Below are 18,572 nucleotides of genomic sequence, written 5' to 3' on the forward strand. Positions count from 1 at the left end.
TCGGCAGTCACAATTTTTACCAGCTCCAGCACCTGACCAAAGGCCAATACGCTTTATGACAATTATCTTTATCATTACTAGAAATTTTGGTGGCAATTGACATAATATAATTTTTGTTTGGTAATGTACAATTTAGTGTTTGCTTGGGTTTAAACAATATAGCGTCAAATCAATTACCTACTCTATCGGTGTATCTTAATATACACTACACTTAAATGATACTATAAATAAATAAACTCATACATATGCATTTATAACACTGTCTAATGTAAGTATAACATGATAAAAAGTAACCGTAAAATGGAAAAAATGGAAAATAAATTTTAGACTCCTATTAAATGTAATGTAACTCGAAAAATATTTGTTTAAATGAAAAAATAAAAGATATCTTTTTTGTTTAAAATTATCTTTAAACAATTTTTGTATGAAATTTTTTTTTGTAAGTTAAATATTTGTTGAGAAAATTAAAAAAGCTCATATTTTTTAACTTTTGCAAGGCTGTAAAAAAAAGCTCAATTCCAATCGATGAGGACTTTTAGTATGTCATTATACATATCTTAATTCAACTTAAAAAAAAAAAAATATTATTTGGGAATTTTTTCCGCCATTTTTTCTTTGTTGACTGGCCTAGTTACATAGAGACGGTGATTATTTTTTGAGCTCGTATCGTTGTAATATACTTGATTTATCTATTTATATAATAGATATGAATTGTTTCTTANATACTTGATTTATCTATTTATATAATAGATATGAATTGTTTCTTATCGGTTATGATTGATTACTATGTCTACAACAGTGTACAACGTGATCCTTTGTGGCGGGTTTTTTTTTATATTAAGTTTATTGTTTATTTTATTTTTAAGTAAAATTTAAATAATTTTTATTTTGTTCCTCTTCTTTTTCTTCTTCATTCTTGTTGTTAAAGTCCATCTCTGTATTTTTTTGGATCGAGTGTTTGCATTTTTTCAAAAACATATATTTTGCGAGATAACAGAATTTCTTTTTTATGTCAAACTGTGAAGGAAACCTTAGCATGATGACATGTATTTTCTATTGTATTTGAATATGCCCCAGTTTCAGGGTCAACAAATTTAATAGTGTGGTTAACCTAAAGGTGATTATAACGGCATTCGTTAAAAGTAAGCCAAAAATATTTAAAAAAGTTCTTTTAGTTTCTTTTTCATAATAATTTCTGTTAATAATTATACATTTTTATAACGGTTCGGACTTTTTGGGTCACTGCCTTTTCAGTCTATAAGATTTAATTTGATAGAATTGGGCTAGATTTTCTTTTCTTTGATATATTGAAAACGTAAACCCCTTTCCCATGAGAGTCCTGTAAGAGCTTGAAATGGTCACTAGACAGGTAGGCGTAATTAATCTTTTATTTGTTTAACCAATAACTTTTTTTATATTAAGTTATAAAAAAGATATATCTTTCTGCATTGTGTTTAGTTTTGATTTTTGCCTCGTAGAAATTCTGTAATATTCAATAATTTTATGATATTACAGATTTATCGACCCGAAAACTTCAAGATACTGTAATTTTTAAATCATTTGTTTCTGCTAATATTTTTAAATAATTTTTAATAAAGTAAACTAAAAAAAAAATTTAAAAAATGGGTGCTCGGTAAACTATACTTGTTCCAAAATGTCATTATTTCTACCGTAATGAGTGAAATAATTATTATTTTTAATTATTACAAAATAGCATGACGTTCTGACAAATGGTAAACTCCGTTAAGGAATACGTCAATACAGCCGTCAATCATTTATTTTTTTTTTTTATTTTACACTGTGAAAAATTCATATGGATATTTTGAGAATATAATTTAATTTAATTAATTTTAGTAGAATTTAATAATATTAGTAAAAAAATTTTAGATCGAACTATAAATTATCCTATAATTAATAGTTTTTGTTACGTAATTAATATTAGTCTAAGATATTTGAAAATTTTAAAATCATATTCTACTCTGAAATAATATAAATTAAATATTCTGATTATAATAATAGACCAAAATTTTGAAAATTAATTTAATTACAATAATTAATGATTATTTGGGGAAAATTCATTGCGTATAGGGTCGCTCTGAAACTAATAATATAAAGGTGAAAAAATTTATTTTTGCCGATTCAATAGTTTTCTTTAATAATTATTTTTTGGCAGCATCCTTCTAAATTTAAAAACTATCAACTTATATGATTAAATTTTGCTAAGTAGAGGGATGTGACACCACATAACACTCCTAAGGACGATCTTTGCTATGCAACCTATAAATAATTATGTTTCGTATTCAAATTTTCAGAAAATATTTTATTTGTATTTATAAAAAAATCTGGAGGGTATTGATTACAATTTCTGTAATAAATTTTTTTTTCCGCTCTTATCTAATATATATATTCCTATTTTTATAATTATGAATTCAGTCTTTTCATTTAATTGAATGTATTATTTATTAAAACACAATACTTTGATTTAATTTTGATGATTTTTAAATAGTTGAAATTGGTTTTTTATTCGAGTTCAAGCTTCGTCTAAATAAAAAAACTGGTTTATAATATCATAAACAAATATTGCCAAGGAATAATTTATTCAGAAAATGAGGTATTTTAATAAACCATACAAGATTGACACAATTTACAATCTGTAAAAATCATACACGATTAATTTTTTTTCATAACAAATTTTTTATAGTAATTTGTGGTTTTTATCATATTGATTAAAAATAAACTTCATTAATGATATTATTAAATTTGGTTCATTTATAGAGGAGGCTTAATGCTCAATTAAATTACCATATAAACACGTATAGGCAGTGAATAAAACACTGCTCGGAACTTGTGTTAATTAATCAATTAACAAGGGCACATATAGCGCGTTTCATGTACAGGGTGTTAAGTAAGTCAGGAAACGGGTTTCTATTGTTCTCATTGTTTGTAACAATGAGTGTGTAAAAATACGGTAATAAATAATCTGTTGACAGAGAAGTAACAGCCCTTGGTGGGAAAAAATACAGTAAATATTACTAGACGGACAGTAAAGCAGGGGAAGGAATTTGACTGACAGGTAGGACGCGTGCATCGGTAATCATATGGCCGGTATGAAGTATTATTGTAAATTAGAAATAATAGGAAGTGGCGGGGAAGTGACATGACTACACGGGTAGCTTCAAATAGATATTTCGAGAAGGTCGGACGGGTAATGGCGCTACGTTGTAGTTGTTATAGGGTAAAGTGTACAGTTATTGGTAAATTATAACTATATTATCAACACAAAAAGGTGTGTTAGTTATTCAATTATTAATAAATTATCTTTTTAGCTTGGATGCGAAGCTGAGAAGGTATTAATTTTACCATGATGTGTTTATTTTTTTTGTCTGTCACTACTTTTTTTCAGCTCTCACTTGATAGATTTTTCTTAACGATACGTCAAAAGATCACAAATCGCATCTAGTCGAAGACATTATACCAAAAATTGAAAAAAATTCTCTTGTTCCCCGTAAACGGGGAAAATTCGTCAAAACATTATAAATCGCTAATTTTTGACATTTTTTCATTTTTTTTTATTTAAAACTGCCATAACTTTTTTAAAAATGACCTAATCAATAAAAATTATTTTTATAGATATCTTAAGTATTTACCTATCATTTGCTATATTTGTATGAACATATGACCCTTTACCAGACCACACAGGAAGAGTTTCAATATGGCAACTTTTTCACAAAAATTAACTTTTGAAAATGTTCCGGAAATACTTCAAGCTTTAAATATTTGTCAAATTGAAGCTTATAATAAATATTATAAGTTTAAAAAAAAATTTGTCTCGACACCTTTTTTCTATGGGAAAATGGCCCTCAAATTTATCGAAAAATGTAATTTTTATGCAAAAATCACTGTTTAACATGACATTTTTTAATACTTAAAACTGCCTTAACTCTTTGAAAATGAACGAATCAAAATAATTTTTTTTATATTGTAACCTTAGATATGTTTTATTAAAAAACGAATGCAACGAACATTTGCCGATTCAGTAATCAATATATAGATATACTGAATTACACAGTAAAATCGTATCAGTAAAATAAAATATTTTTTAATGATGTAGACCAATATATAATTAACTTAATCAAATTTTTACGCTGACTTTAAGTTTAAAATTAGATTTTTTGAATCACCCTTTATTGAGATTATAACTAATTAGAAAAACATGAAAAATTTTTTAATCAAGTTATTATTGATTTTTAATATGTTAAAAATAATCCGTGCAAAATTTAATTAAAAATTACATATTTAACTTATTTATTTAGTCTTAGTAATCATTTCTATGGAACTCTTGGTGTTTAAATAATTATTTATTTTTATATACTGCACATAATACCTTCTGCTTGTTACGTATTTTTTTTAAATTAAAATATATTTATTAATTATTCATACGTAATCTAATAATCAAACATAAATATTTTTTATATTAATTAGAAGATCTTTTTTATTATTTAGTCCATATGTGAAATTTTATTTGCAGATTTGAAATAGTCGTAAAAATTGGTTTAGAAAAGTATGTTTTAGTCTCTGATGAAAATTCCCTGTAGACCAATAAATTTATTCATAAGTATCAAACAGTTTTTATTTAAAAGTATTGCATCAAGCCTGTTAAATTTTTATACACGTTAAAAGTAAAGAAATGTACAACTATTTAATTATTTTTATTATTTCTCTGTATAAATTACAATATTTAATTATTGAATATCAATTTCATACAACATGTAATAACTATAATTAGTATTTAATCATATATTATATTTTTAAATCAAAGAACTACTAATTAGGAATAATAATTGAAATAGGAGTTAATTTTGCCTTTGGAATAATCAACCAATTTCTTAAAATTAAACATTATCTATAGATTTGCATCGAAGCGTTTTTTATGATGATTTTATAATCACTGTCAGAAATAGTCACAACTATGCCATGCTCACACTGTACCACAACCACACTGTGCTACCATTTTTTAATAATGAGACTATTATACTATTCGCTTTAAAATTTAGCAGCAGACGTGCAATAGTATATACGTCCGTAATTATTTATAATACAGTATAACCTTGACACCTGGAATTAAAGAAAATTTAAGTTTATGTATAAAAAAAAACATTGTTTAACTACGTATTATTGTATCAAATAATATTTTTCTTCACAAAAATTTAATATTTTTAATTGTTTCCAATAAAATTAGTGTCTTATCCTTAATAAACCACGCTGTATTTGTATATACAGCAATAGAATTCTCTAGAGAAAATATTCTTCATTGTTACAAAACATAGGCATAAATTTATGAAAAAATTTGTAGGGTTAAATTTATTATCCCTCAGCTTAATTATTTTTTTTTTGTATAAGAATAAATATAATTTTCTAAAAAATTTGAGGGTGGTTAGCCTACTTAAGTCATCCGATTTGCACCTATATTACATAACATAAATAATTCCAAAATGATTAATCATTTAATATAAAAATATAAAATCATTTATATATTTTAGGCATATATGACTAAGATATTTGTAACTGATATAAGTAATCGTTATTTGGATAAAAGTACAAAAGAAGAAGTAAGTATTTTATCATTAATGAGTCTTCAATTATCAATTCGTTTTCTTAAAAGTCCTAAGTCAAATAGTCAATTTGAGTTAGATTACATTTCGAAACAGACAAAATTTTAATGTGATTGATTTTTCTAATTAAATGCATTTTAATTAAAATTTTATTGAAATAATAAAATTATTATGTATTATTTTATAATAAGCTGGATAATTTACGTTTTTCAACAAATTTCGTTTACCTTCAAGACTTAATTGTTTTTATGTTATCTATATTAAATGTATAAGTTGTAATAATTATTAGTATTGTAAAACTATAGAATTTAAAAAAATATTTAGTTACAGTTATTCTTAATTCAAATTTCAAGAACATCAATGGACTTTAGTGCTTGTGATTTTTGCATCATAAATGCTCATTTAATTACTTCTGTAAGTGATAGGAATATTTTTGATATCGTATGACTCATAACATACTTATACAATATATTTATGAATTATTTAGGCGATTGCTGTGGTTACAACATATTTGGTTATATTTTTACAGTTTTATGCATCCGCACAAGTATAATTTTTAAAAAACACATTATTTAAGTGTTAAAAATTTTTAATTTTATGTGAAGCTAGTATATTTTTTATTTAAAATGTTTGTTATAATATGTTTATGAATTGTTTGACTAATGTTAAATATAAATTTTAGGAAAGGTAAAATTATTACCTTTTCTAAAAAATGACAAAATAAATATTATATTAAAATTATCAAAATATTATACAACAATATATCTGCTATTTTATATTTATAATGGAAGATTAAATTTGTAATTTGCTAAGGCCTCATGTAGTTTATTTATTTATTTATTAATGGGTATACGCCTAAATTGGGCTAAGAACAGTTTACACAATCAATACAGGTAAGATAATAGATAAGAAATCAGAATTACAAATTTAAATCAGTTCATACAGAAGTTATTATACAAATATTGATAAACAATAACATAGCAACAACAATTACTTCACACCTTTTTAACTAATTGCTACTAATTGTTTCACACCTCAATTACAAATTACTTTTCACCTTTTTAACTAATTGTTACTAATTGTTTCACACCTTTTTAACTAATTGTTTTACATCTTTTTAACTAATTTTTACTAATTGTTTCACACCTCTTTAACTAATTGCTATTTTATAAAATACATTTTTAGTTTAAATTGATGCTTAAATGTTATTATGTTAAGTTAATTATAACTTAAACAAAAAATTTTTATTTTATTATCTCATCTAAAATAGTTGTTTTATATTATGTGAAAAGATATTGGCCGTCCTATATTTTTTAGTTTAATGGGTTTTAGGAGTCCGGCTTTTAGGTTATGTTCTGATGCCAAACTACATTAAGTTTTTTTAATTAACTATTACTATTATAGCGTTGAAATACAGTTGGTTGTAATATAACGTCTAGACCTATCCATTCTTTATTATCAATGATATTAATACAGCTTACAGCTAGATTGCGCTCCAACTAGAAAAAATAAATGGAAAATATTTAATTTGATAGTTATCTTATATTGATAAAATATTATCAAGTGATTATGATTTTCTTTTGAGATATGAATGTTAATTTATCTTATTTTATTCATAGATCTATGATTACAAAACAATACTACTTTATACTTTCAGTTATAGATATATGTTAATTGCGTGCCATAATTAATGCTGACGTTTAATTGAAATGATGTTGGTATAATATGTAATTTTTATTTCTCATTTTAGTTGAATAGTATTATTTTTATATATAATTTAACTATGTCATTATTTTTGCCTTGTATAAAATTATGGTGAGTAGAATTTTTGATACTTTAAAATACAAACATCCATATGTGATACAAAAAATATTATTTTAGGTTTACAATATTAGTTTCAATAATTGGTATTGTTATCATTCAGAGTATATTAGCCAGTTTTCCAAGGGTAAATCAAAATGTATTGTCATTTCATATATTTCTTAATAATTGCCTTGGATATTGCTTAGTGTTGGTACCAGGTTATTGGCTTTGCAAATTCACTAGGTCATATGATTTAGGAGGTTTGTGAATACATAAAATATTACTATATTGCAATATACTTTAAGCAAAATTACATTTTTTCTTTAATTTATATGTTTTTTTCATAATACATAGATGACAGTAAAGCAAAAAAATTATTGAAGTTCATTTTTTATGAACGTTCAAGTAATCCATCTGATAATTTCAAACAAGATCTTATTCAAGATATTCACAATACTAACACTTTTAAAAATGATTTATTTACTTTTATTTATTGTTTTGGTGGATTGCAAGCATCATACTTAGTGTGGGGAGTACTTCAAGAAAAAATGATGTCAGAAGTAAGCATATAAATAATTTTTTTGAAATAAATATTTTAATTTGTTTGAATGGTTTTAATTAAATAATATCTAACAAAAATTTAACCGAAACAAATTGCTTATTTACGTAATATTATATAGTTATTATAATTTTAAAATATGTTTAATTTTTCTTTTCTTAAAATGATAAATCTATGGATATTATTGTTTTATTTTAAAACCTTAATATATTAGATTAGTGAATGATAAATTTCAAAATTTTAATGTTTTTGACTAGTCCTTGCTTTCTAGAAGCATAAAATATTAGTAATAAAACAAGATTTTGAATCTGTTATATTCTAATTTACATTATTCTATAGTAAAAAAATTAGGTATTACAAATATAATTAATATGTTCAAAAATAAATTTTTATTTTATTAAACTTAAGTTGGATATTCTTTCATTTTTAGTCTTATGGCTCAAGTGATAATTCAAAATTTGTTGATGCTCAAATGTTAGTATTTTTAAATAGAGGGCTTTCAACTATATTGTCTGCTATAGTTTTATTGATGAATGAAGGAATTAGTTCTAAAAATCCTCCACCATTTTACAAATACAGTTATTGCACTTTGTCTAATATTATAAGTTCATGGTGTCAATATGAAGCACTTAAGTATGTTAGTTTCCCAACTCAGGTAATTATCTGTTGAAAAAAATGGTTATTATTTTGAGTCTTTATAGTTTTCTTGAAATAATAAAATATTTTTTATATTATTTAATTGAAAAACAAAGTAATAAATCATAAACTTTTTTTTTGATTTTTTAGGTATTAGCTAAAACCTGTAAAATTATACCAGTTATGATAATGGGGAAATTAATATCTGGTAAGAAATATCAATTCTATGAGTATATTACAGCTTTCGGAATTTGGATGGGTATGGCTATTTTTCAGTATTTTACTGCAAACAAACATTCTGGTAAATATATATTTGTAGTATATACTTGTATACTTGCATGTAATTATGTTAAAAGAAAAAATTTGTTTTTGTTAATACATTTTTTACTAGACGTAACAACTTGTGTATCGGGAATTATTCTGTTGATTGGGTATTTAGTATCAGATAGCTTTACAGCAACTTGGCAAGGAAGAATTTTTACACAATATTATGTTACTCCTTTACAAATGGTTTTTGCTACTTCTTTTTTATCGTCCATATTAACATCAATTTCACTTTATCAAACTGACTCATTCAAAAAAACTTTTATATTTATAACACAGGTATAATGATAAAAAAAATTATATAAATAAATTTACCTTCTGTTAATTTTTAGCATCCAGAATTTTTAACAGATTGTTTAATGTTATCTGTAAGTTCAGCATGTGGTCAGTTATTTATTTTCAAAACAATTTCAAAATTTGGGCCTATTGTTTTTACCATAATTATGACTATTAGACAGGTAAATTTGAAAAAATAAAACTATATTTACACATTAAGATAAATTAGAAGAGCTCAGAATTATATTAACAATATCATGTTGATTACTGTAAAAAATTGTACAGTTAAAATATTTATGACAATAACTGGGTATGATTCAAAAACTCAATAAAGACTTGTATTAATCAGTATTCATACTTGAAAAAATAAAGAACTTTATTAAAATTTCAAAATAGATATTCTTACAAAAATACTATTGTAGTAATTAAATAGTTTAATTAATATCATAGTTAAAAACATAAAATACTGAAGACAAAAGATAGAATCACATTTNTCATACTTGAAAAAATAAAGAACTTTATTAAAATTTCAAAATAGATATTCTAACAAAAATATTATTGTAGTAATTAAATAGTTTAATTAATATCATAGTTAAAAACATAAAATACTGAAAAGAAGACAAAAGATAGAATCACATTTTATTTATAGATGTAATAATAATAAAATTTTTGATGCTGCTATATTAATTTTTTCCCTGCTAAATTTTTTTTATATAATAAAATATATACAATTTTCTATATTTATATATTCACCCTGTGTTTATATATGTGAATGTAATTTTGTTTGTTGAAATACTTTCTTTAAATTATGAATAAGTTTTGACAAAGTAAAATTTTTATAATGATATCAAAATTACATAATGTTAAATCAATGAGAAATTACATAATTCTTATAATTTAATAATCAATTAAATCAACTGTTAAACTGATAGTTCCACAATGAAATTTGAATAGGCTATATGTAAATATTTTTATTTTATTAACAAAATAATTTTAATATTAATATAATGTTGACTGTAGGGGCTTTCAATAATAATATCATGTTTGAGATATCATCACCCTATTGGATTCATGGCTTCAATCGGAATAATATTTGTTTTTATTTCAATTTTTTTACGACTATATTGTAGTTTTCGTATAAAATCCAAAAAAGCAATGATCAGTTCAACTTATAAAGTATAAATAAATTAAAGAAAGAGGTTAGTAAACTTTTATCAAAACAAGTATCACAAATTTTAGTATAAATGTTTAAAAAATACAACTTAATATTTAATTAAATTTTAAGTGGTAGAATCGTTGCTCTTAAATGTTAATAGAGATACAATACCAAAGAACATTTGAGTTCCTTGAAGAGCGAGTTGTATACAACCAAGAATGCTTTCTAATCTGAATATTCTCTGTTGCCATAGTAAGAAGTATACAACTCCAAGTGCTGAAGGCACTGTAAGTACCAGTGAAAGGAAGACACATATGGCTTTGTCTGCTGCATTTTCCCGTCGTGACAAAAATGTACGAAATACTTCTATCAAACAGAGAAAAACAAATACACTTAAGTTATAACTTAGTTCATCAATTGATGAGAAAGTTGTTTTTTTGTAAGCATTATCAATAGATTTAGCACATATTAATGAAAATTCGAACATAGAAAACATTCCAAAGTAATATGAATTAAGGTACATAAGTACTTCAAACATTAAGGGGGCTTCCATAACAAAATTATTTAATATTTATTTAAAAGTTGACGTTTGTTGCAGCAGTTCACAGCTGTAGTAATGTTTACAATGTGTAGTACTATCTGGCTATTTTTGTACATAGAACTTTGCCCTGGCAATCAATAACTATGTACAATGTTACCACCATTGAGATGCATAATTATTGTACCAACATTTTTCGTTCTATGAATTAGTCTTACTAAAAAAAAAAAACTCATAATAAACTCTTTAAACAAATTTGAATTTTAAAAAATATTATGTAAACTAATAATTATATTTGTTATAATTGTAATATTTATTTATTGGAGTATAGTTCATTATTTGTGTAATAAAGTATAAAAATGTTCAGAATGTACATATTTCTGTGATGATTAATATTAATTAGTAAAATTTGTGAAAGAACATTTCAAATTATAAGTGTAATAATTATAGATTATATATTCATATAGATTGAAGTCGTCATCCCTTTCTCCGGGACAAACTACTACCTTTCTTGGAGTATTAATGATTAAGAAACCTCCTTCTTTGGGGGAGGGAGCTATGACTCATAATGGGCTTAAAAATCATTATATATAATATATATATTTATAAGTTGACATATTTACTATNAAAAATTTAGTGACTAATTAATAATTAATAACTTAAAAAAAGTCATATATCAACATTAGTTTAAGTCACATTATATTAATTTAACACTATTATTTCTACACTAGTTAGAATAAAAAAAGGGTTGAACTTCGGAAGGACTTCAAATTTTTGTGAAACAGTTGCCACCCAAATACGTATATTCCAAAAATAATCGAATATTATTATCTTTAATATACTTATTATTTTAGTTCAATATTTTAATGTTAGTATCTCACATTACTCCCATACTTATATCTGGTGATGAGCATAACCTGTTTAATAATTTACATTGTAGCGGCCAGTTGTAATTTAATAGTCATTATCAAGTGTACCTTACATTATATTTGTTATTTAATACATCGTATTACTTTGAATTTTAAATGTTATTTATTATAAGATAAGTAATCATAACAAATATATATTATATATTTGTTATGATTACTTTTTATATTATAAAAATGAACTTTGTTTAAGTGATATTAAATTTACAGCGGATGTTTTAAGCTACGTGTGTGTCATGCCATCAGTTTTCCTTAAGTTTCTACTCATTTTTATATTAAGTATATAAACGTTAATGTTTCCGAATTTTACACTACCAAACGTTGGTAATGTAACGCTCCTAAATAACACTTATTTAGAAGTATAGTTCATTAGGTTTAGGCGGTAAATTGTATTACAGGTTTGTTACGTTTTAAAAACCTGCTTGTTTAAAATGTCAACATTTAAATTTTTTTAAGGGACGTTTTAAATTTTTTATTTATGTTTCAAATGGATTTTTTTTTTAAACATGTTTAAAACCCTGCTATGTAATTTAAATACAATTTTAACGCGTCAAATTTCATCACTGACGATACTATCAAATTTTCTTACATTATATGAAACACAAATCAACTCCAGTCATCAGAAGAAGAATAGCATTGGCAAAGCAAGCATTCCAAAACAAGAATCAGCTTTTCACTAATAAACATCTGGGCATTGGCACACGTAAAAGACTCGTTAAAACATTTGTCTAGAGTGTGCTTTCATATGACAGTGAAACATGGACAATTGACAAGAAAGAAAGAAGCCAACTAGAAGCATTAAAATTATAGATATGGAGAAAAATGACAAAGATTAAACTAAAAATAAAAAGTAATATAAAATCGGACCTAGTGGGGTAATATTGGGAAGTTAAATATTTTTTTGGTATTTTACATTATTTTTTTATTAATTTATTAATGGTTTATTACGCAATAGATTGTTGGAGGCTCGAAAGCATGAGTTAATAAACTGTACTTACCTTACATTCTATATAATGCAATAGTATTTCAAGTAATCCAATGTTGATTCTGGTATTAAATGCACTACGTATACGATTTACACTATAATTATTTAGGAAAACGATTTAAATTTTAAATAATATTACACAAAATCTATGACTGATTTAGATTTTAAACGCTGTATTTTATTAAAAATATAACTTATAATTTGTCCTTATTAATTTTATTACGTTTGTTGAACAAGTATTTCCTTTTGAGAGAGTATATTTTATTGAGAGATCGACACCAATATTTCTTAAATCTTCCTCTGGCCTGACCAAAACAAGATTCAAAAATATCTATGTAAAAATTTTATTCAGGCGGTATTGTGGTGTCCCGGCGCTAGCGCCTTTAATGGATGCAGCACAATAATCACCAAGACAAAAATTAAACACTAAAAATATATTCGTAAGTTTCTTAGCGCTGTTCGCCGGCACGATGTTCGTTAGAACAAAGACATTCGGCTCAAAGACTAGCTATCCAATACACATAGGCTTACAAATATATTCTAATCCAATATACCTAATTATAGCATAATATCTAGTTGCAACCTTTACTCTGTCCGCCGGCGCGATGTTCGTTAGAACAAAAACAAGTGTCCTTCATTATTTATTTTTTTTTTCATTTTTGGTTTATTTCAAAGACAATAAAAGAAATGAACATGTGCTAGAAGTACGAGAATAAAGACAGCTGATCAAGGTGATTGAATCAAGAAAAATAAAGTTAATCGGACGCATCATTCTGCATAATGACTATACAATCAACGTCTTTGGAGGAAAAATAACTGGGAAGAAACCAAGAGGACGCCCAAGGAAACAACATTTTGAAAATATCCTGGAACTCATGAGCTGTGCATATTTTGTTTCACTGAAGAATTTGGCGTTAAACAGAGAGGGCAACGACAAGGCATTGCCTTTATTAGATGATGATGATATGAAACACAAAGTCATTAATATACATGATAGTTACATGACATAACACTGCCAAAGGCATTAAAATAACGATTAAAATATTAGCGATGACTGATTAGAATATAGCCTTACACAACTTTTTGTAAACACTGTACTAGTAAAAGCGAGTAATGCGGTTGTTTTTTAAAAATGTGGGACGTTACGGTTTCTATATTTAATTCATGGTGTTCCATAACAAAACAGCTTTAACCCAACAATGGGCTGAAACAATATAGGACAACAAAGTTGTCCCGAGTAATGAAGTTTTACTGCACCAACCGCCGTTGAAGTCTAATGCGGATAATAGAAATTTGTAGTTACCTTCTGAATTCCTGGTACCTTTTTTTTCATAATAAGCCTATTTAAACTGCTTCTATTGCAGTTAAAACGTACTTATACATTCCTGTTACTATTTTTCAGATATTTTGACAAACGATATAATGTCGACAGAATTGCCTACACAAAACTCCTAATTATGTCGTGTATAGCTTTAGATTTTTCACACAAAAAACTTGCATTTAACAAATGAATCTTAATACGTATGAGAAAGATAATTTAATCATTATAATATACCGAGTGTTCAGTAGTTTAAGAAACAGGTTAATTGTTACTAACATTGAGAACAATAGAAACCCGTTCTCTTACTTACTGGACACTATATATTTATTTATTATAATTGTTCTTTTATAAAATTTTTTCTAAATAGATATAATAGCTTATGTATTTTATATTTAATTAAAAAATTGAATAACAGTTATATTCACATTTCAGGCATTTAAAATATCAATTATGAAAAACAATCTAAATCACATAGTAATACTTAATTATAAAAATAATTTACAAATAATATTCGTTTTATATTTTATAAAAACTGTATATCATTGACAACTAATTATAATGTAATCGTATGATATAAAAAATGATCACTTTTTCGACAAAAATACACATGTGTTTCTACAAATCATGGCATTCCTGTTTTCTAGTTTTAGGAATTTTCTCGTTCACCATTTTAGCGAATTTAGAAACTTTGCAAGGTGGTTTACAGTTTGACATCGAGAGTTCTATACCTTTATCATCATCCCATTGTTTAAAAAAAAATACCTGAATACAAACACGTTATATTATTTACTAAAGTGTATATGTTTCATAATTATGTTCAATCATGAAAAATGACCATTTTACTCGTATTTAAAAGAAAATAATGAATTGCTTATGAATTATATGATTCGAACCGCTAATTTTTAATATATATTAATATTTTTTAATCCTTAAATGAAGTATCTCCACTGGCAATACTTCACACATTAACAATAGTTGTTAATTATAATTGATAATTATTTTCAGGATATTTTGAATTTGTGCGATTAAAACAAAAAATAATACTGAACTTTAAAAGTAAATTTGAGAAAAAATGTATACGAATAATTTAAATTAATACTATCAAAATATAGTTGAGACAAACGATAATTAAAATTTACATTATTTTGATAACTATGTTAATTTTATAGTATCAACTCAATGTGCATAATTTACTTTAATAATATCAGAAAACGTATCTTTGGAATGATATAAATGAAAATGTAGAGAACCACCAAAGTTGAAAACATCCAATTCATTATCTAAAATGTTAGCTAAAAACCCTAAACTTAAGTCATGACCAGAGTATAAATACATTTTTCGTAGTTCAGTTGTATTCGCCTTAGATTTTTCTGCAATTAATGATGTTATTTCTTTCATTAGCGGTCCTTTAAATAGAAAAAATGATTATGGTAATAATTTAATTCGTAAAATGATTTATTTAACACGTGGTTAATAATTACCTGCAAAAATATTCTGTAATCTATTATTTCCAAATAATACCTTCATAAAATGTTTTCCATGGACATAATTTTTTATTTTTTCGTAATTACTCTGACTCAGCCATTCTGGTAATTGTAAACCAAAAGTTTTCTTTGGAAAAATAAACAGATAATATTTGAACATTTCTTTAGTTTATTATGTGATTTGGTGAAAACTTTTATTTTCTTACTTGGCATGTTAGTAAATCATAGAGTCCAAAAATATTTTTTCGATCAATGATTTGGCCACATTTCTCAGAGAGATATGGAAGTAAGTTGTCTATTACTGTCATATAACTGTTATTAAAAAGTTCCACATAAGCTTTTTCTACGACTGACTCAAATGCAGGACAATAACCAATCTATAACGACGTCATAAAGATGCGTATACTTGTTTATTTAATGTAATCACAATATTTATTTTTTACTAGTATTGTTATTGTAGTTTCTTTATAATACAAAGAAATTAATTGAAATGGGAAATTTTTCTAATAAGGTACAATAACAATCAGTTCAAGTTTTAAAGATATATATATATATATATATATTTAAAAAAAAAAAATTCCTTTCAAAAATATTCCAAGTTTATTTTACCGTTTATTAACTTATTACAAATGGCTATCAAATGAAAATTAAATTTAAATTTAGAAATTGAAGATTAAAACATGTTCATACGTACTGCTCCGTCACAGTGGTCCGGAGAATTACCATAAATAGGAATCGGTTGCCACAGTGTTTTTTTATCCGACCATATTTGATAATCTGTCGGAGGGTATAATCCTGTTAAGAGCATAGAGGCAGACATGTGTGTTCGAGATACATTAGTAGTTTTTGTGTATATTTCACTATCTAAATATAAATTGCTTAAGAAACCATCGTAAAGTCGACGCATAATCTGCCCTTTCTTAAACATGTGTTGTTTACCTAACTAGGAGAAAGGTATTAAAAATTTGTCAAGATTAATTAGTTATGATTAGACCTGACAAATATTTTTCTAAACCCATTTTATGTAATAAACTAAAAAAAAAAAACTGTATACTTTTTTGAAGACAAGTTGTATTATGAAAAAAAATGCCGCGTTATGTTGAGATTTGGTAAATGAATTTAAAAATAGCAGACTTGATTTTCTAAATATTTCCAGTGATTTTGTAAGAAGCGCACTCTGTGCGTCCAGAAATTAATTTCAGGGTGTTATTATTTTTTTTTCATCAAATTTTTTTTAACTCGCTATGCTATTTAAGAAAACTTGAATAATCAAACAAAAAAAAGGTTATCACGTTTAATTCAACACATCGCTTATCATTTCAGAGGGGTTATCAAATGTAAACGTTTCTATAACAGTTTTCTAAATCATTAAAATCTTCTTATTAAAAATTTATTCTCTCAAAATCTACTAAATAATTTAACATAAGTTCCTATTGTATACATATAAGTAAAAATTTTATTTTTTCTTAATTAATTCTTAAAAAAATTGGGTGTACATCTCTTACCCTCCACACTATTAATTATGCTACTGAATGTTCTTAGATTCTTCAAATTACTAAAAGTTTCAAGCAGTGATTTAATGAATACTTTCAAAAATTTTAATGGAAAATTTGTATTTATGATACAATTATTTTTGTTTTTTACTCGTTGAAACTTAAAATTGTAATTTGTATGTCAATATATACAGATAGATGTATTAAAAATGTGATACTTAGAAACACGGTAGTAATAGTTATTAAGAGCATTATCGAAAATATTTTTCAATTTGGTACATGTGGAGGATAAATGCTACTAAAAAAAGGTAAAATACAATTGTAAATTATATTATTTTAAAAGTAATTGAATGATCAGATTAAACGGATAATGCTGTACTTTTTTATATTACCTTTGTTATTTGGTATGGACCTTCAGGAAAGAAATTGGTGTAAGGATTTAATTTATAATTAAAAAATGGAGCTCTATCACCATGACGAAAAATCTGTAAATAAAATTGAAAAAAAGTTATAAAGAGTTTAAAGATACACTTATATTATTATGAATCCATAGTAAATCAACTTAATACAGTTTTATAAAACAACGAAATTATTGAATAATAGTGACATAGTTTAAATAGTAATTATAGTTACAATAAAACTTACCACTACTGCAAATTTCAAAGAAGAAACTGCTGGACGAATACTTCCATCTACAATAGCTAATACTACTAATATATTGTAGGTAATATGTAAAAACATAATTTATTTAAAAGTATTATTGATGAAATCACTTATGTTGTTGTGATTAAAGTATTAACTTATTAATAGTGATTATTTGATGAATTTTTAACTAATGTTAAGTCAATAGATAATATTTTTTATCCATGCATGTTTTGGTAGATAACGAAATGCGTATTAATATGACCATTGCATTTTAAATGAATATTTTTTAGCTTTTTTATATTATCATTAGGACCTTCAATATATCAAGGGATGCACTTTTCATAGTTATTACATAGCATTGATTATAAGCAATACCAGAATTTTTTTTAATGCAGATTGATTATTTTATTGAATAGATTATTGAAATTCAAGAATGAGAACTTCACAAAAACTCAATACACAAAATAGCTGATAAATGACTTCTACAGAAACCTTCTTTTATTATAAAGTTAATACTTTTAAATTATAAATAATGCTTGTATGTTTTATTTTTTTCAATAAAAATTATCAACTAAAACCACCATTGAGGAAAAATATGATTAAAGTGATTAATAGGTTTTTAAATTATTTCATTAGTTTTTAAAAATAATTTAAAACTTCATGATATACAAATGTACTATTCGACATTAAAATTAAATATTCTTGTAATTCAACGAGAGAAATTTAAAAAATGTTTATCTGTTTATGGCTTATTTTATTCCAAGCCTAATAAGCAATAAATACGATGAAATCATATAATTCTTATCGCTTGTTG

General features: G+C 24.8%; 3 protein-coding genes across 8 annotated transcripts; 2 read left to right on the forward strand and 1 right to left on the reverse strand.

The window, feature by feature from the left end:
* Nucleotides 1–837: 837 nt before the first annotated feature.
* Nucleotides 838–6,217, forward strand: LOC126894096 (gustatory receptor for sugar taste 43a-like). 2 transcript variants are annotated; one of them, XM_050664788.1, is made up of 5 exons: nucleotides 838–1,142; nucleotides 1,255–1,369; nucleotides 5,541–5,609; nucleotides 5,937–6,026; nucleotides 6,100–6,217. In XM_050664788.1, exons 2-5 carry the CDS (start codon nucleotides 1,355–1,357, stop codon nucleotides 6,163–6,165), a joined length of 240 nt encoding a protein of 79 aa, XP_050520745.1. In that variant the 5' UTR covers nucleotides 838–1,142; nucleotides 1,255–1,354; the 3' UTR covers nucleotides 6,166–6,217. The 2 variants fall into 2 exon arrangements, with proteins under 2 accessions (XP_050520745.1, XP_050520747.1); XM_050664790.1 differs by lacking the exon at nucleotides 838–1,142 and having other exon boundaries at nucleotides 1,212–1,369; nucleotides 6,100–6,211.
* A 1,048-nt stretch (nucleotides 6,218–7,265) lies between these two features.
* LOC126894087 (adenosine 3'-phospho 5'-phosphosulfate transporter 1-like) lies at nucleotides 7,266–10,702 on the forward strand. Of its 4 annotated transcripts, none has more exons than XM_050664775.1 (9): nucleotides 7,269–7,427; nucleotides 7,494–7,675; nucleotides 7,770–7,975; nucleotides 8,405–8,629; nucleotides 8,761–8,911; nucleotides 9,002–9,213; nucleotides 9,267–9,392; nucleotides 10,231–10,409; nucleotides 10,496–10,702. In XM_050664775.1, exons 1-8 carry the CDS (start codon nucleotides 7,396–7,398, stop codon nucleotides 10,390–10,392), a joined length of 1,296 nt encoding a protein of 431 aa, XP_050520732.1. In that variant the 5' UTR covers nucleotides 7,269–7,395; the 3' UTR covers nucleotides 10,393–10,409; nucleotides 10,496–10,702. The 4 variants fall into 4 exon arrangements, with proteins under 4 accessions (XP_050520735.1, XP_050520732.1, XP_050520733.1 ...); XM_050664776.1 differs by having other exon boundaries at nucleotides 10,620–10,702; XM_050664774.1 differs by having other exon boundaries at nucleotides 7,270–7,427; nucleotides 10,527–10,702.
* A 3,649-nt stretch (nucleotides 10,703–14,351) lies between these two features.
* Nucleotides 14,352–17,929, reverse strand: LOC126894089 (lysosomal acid phosphatase-like). 2 transcript variants are annotated; one of them, XM_050664781.1, is made up of 7 exons: nucleotides 17,759–17,929; nucleotides 17,506–17,598; nucleotides 16,315–16,563; nucleotides 15,827–15,997; nucleotides 15,618–15,747; nucleotides 15,331–15,542; nucleotides 14,352–14,898 (listed from the first exon to the last, which is right to left on the reverse strand). In XM_050664781.1, exons 1-7 carry the CDS (start codon nucleotides 17,852–17,854, stop codon nucleotides 14,752–14,754), a joined length of 1,098 nt encoding a protein of 365 aa, XP_050520738.1. In that variant the 5' UTR covers nucleotides 17,855–17,929; the 3' UTR covers nucleotides 14,352–14,751. The 2 variants fall into 2 exon arrangements, with proteins under 2 accessions (XP_050520738.1, XP_050520739.1); XM_050664782.1 differs by having other exon boundaries at nucleotides 16,315–16,559; nucleotides 17,759–17,814.
* Between the last annotated feature and the right edge of the window lie 643 nt (nucleotides 17,930–18,572).

This window comes from Daktulosphaira vitifoliae, unplaced genomic scaffold (genome assembly GCF_025091365.1).
Source record: "Daktulosphaira vitifoliae isolate Bord-2020 unplaced genomic scaffold, ASM2509136v1 Scaffold_1, whole genome shotgun sequence".
Taxonomy (NCBI): Eukaryota; Metazoa; Arthropoda; class Insecta; order Hemiptera; family Phylloxeridae; genus Daktulosphaira; species Daktulosphaira vitifoliae.

Coding starts and splice junctions, on each gene's coding strand:
- LOC126894096 (XM_050664788.1), top strand. Junction 5,610..5,936: donor ATAAAAGTACAAAAGAAGAA/GTAAGTATTTTA, acceptor AAAAATATTTAG/TTACAGTTATTCTTAATTCA. Junction 6,027..6,099: donor ATGCTCATTTAATTACTTCT/GTAAGTGATAGG, acceptor TGAATTATTTAG/GCGATTGCTGTGGTTACAAC.
- LOC126894087 (XM_050664775.1), top strand. CDS start 7,396: ATGTCATTATTTTTGCCTTGTATAAAATTATG. Junction 7,428..7,493: donor TTGCCTTGTATAAAATTATG/GTGAGTAGAATT, acceptor ATATTATTTTAG/GTTTACAATATTAGTTTCAA. Junction 9,393..10,230: donor TAATTATGACTATTAGACAG/GTAAATTTGAAA, acceptor TGTTGACTGTAG/GGGCTTTCAATAATAATATC.
- LOC126894089 (XM_050664781.1), bottom strand. CDS start 17,854: ATGTTTTTACATATTACCTACAATATATTAGTAGTATTAGCTATTGTA. Junction 15,998..16,314: donor CGGACCACTGTGACGGAGCA/GTACGTATGAAC, acceptor ACGTCGTTATAG/ATTGGTTATTGTCCTGCATT. Junction 15,543..15,617: donor ATTACAGAATATTTTTGCAG/GTAATTATTAAC, acceptor TTCTATTTAAAG/GACCGCTAATGAAAGAAATA.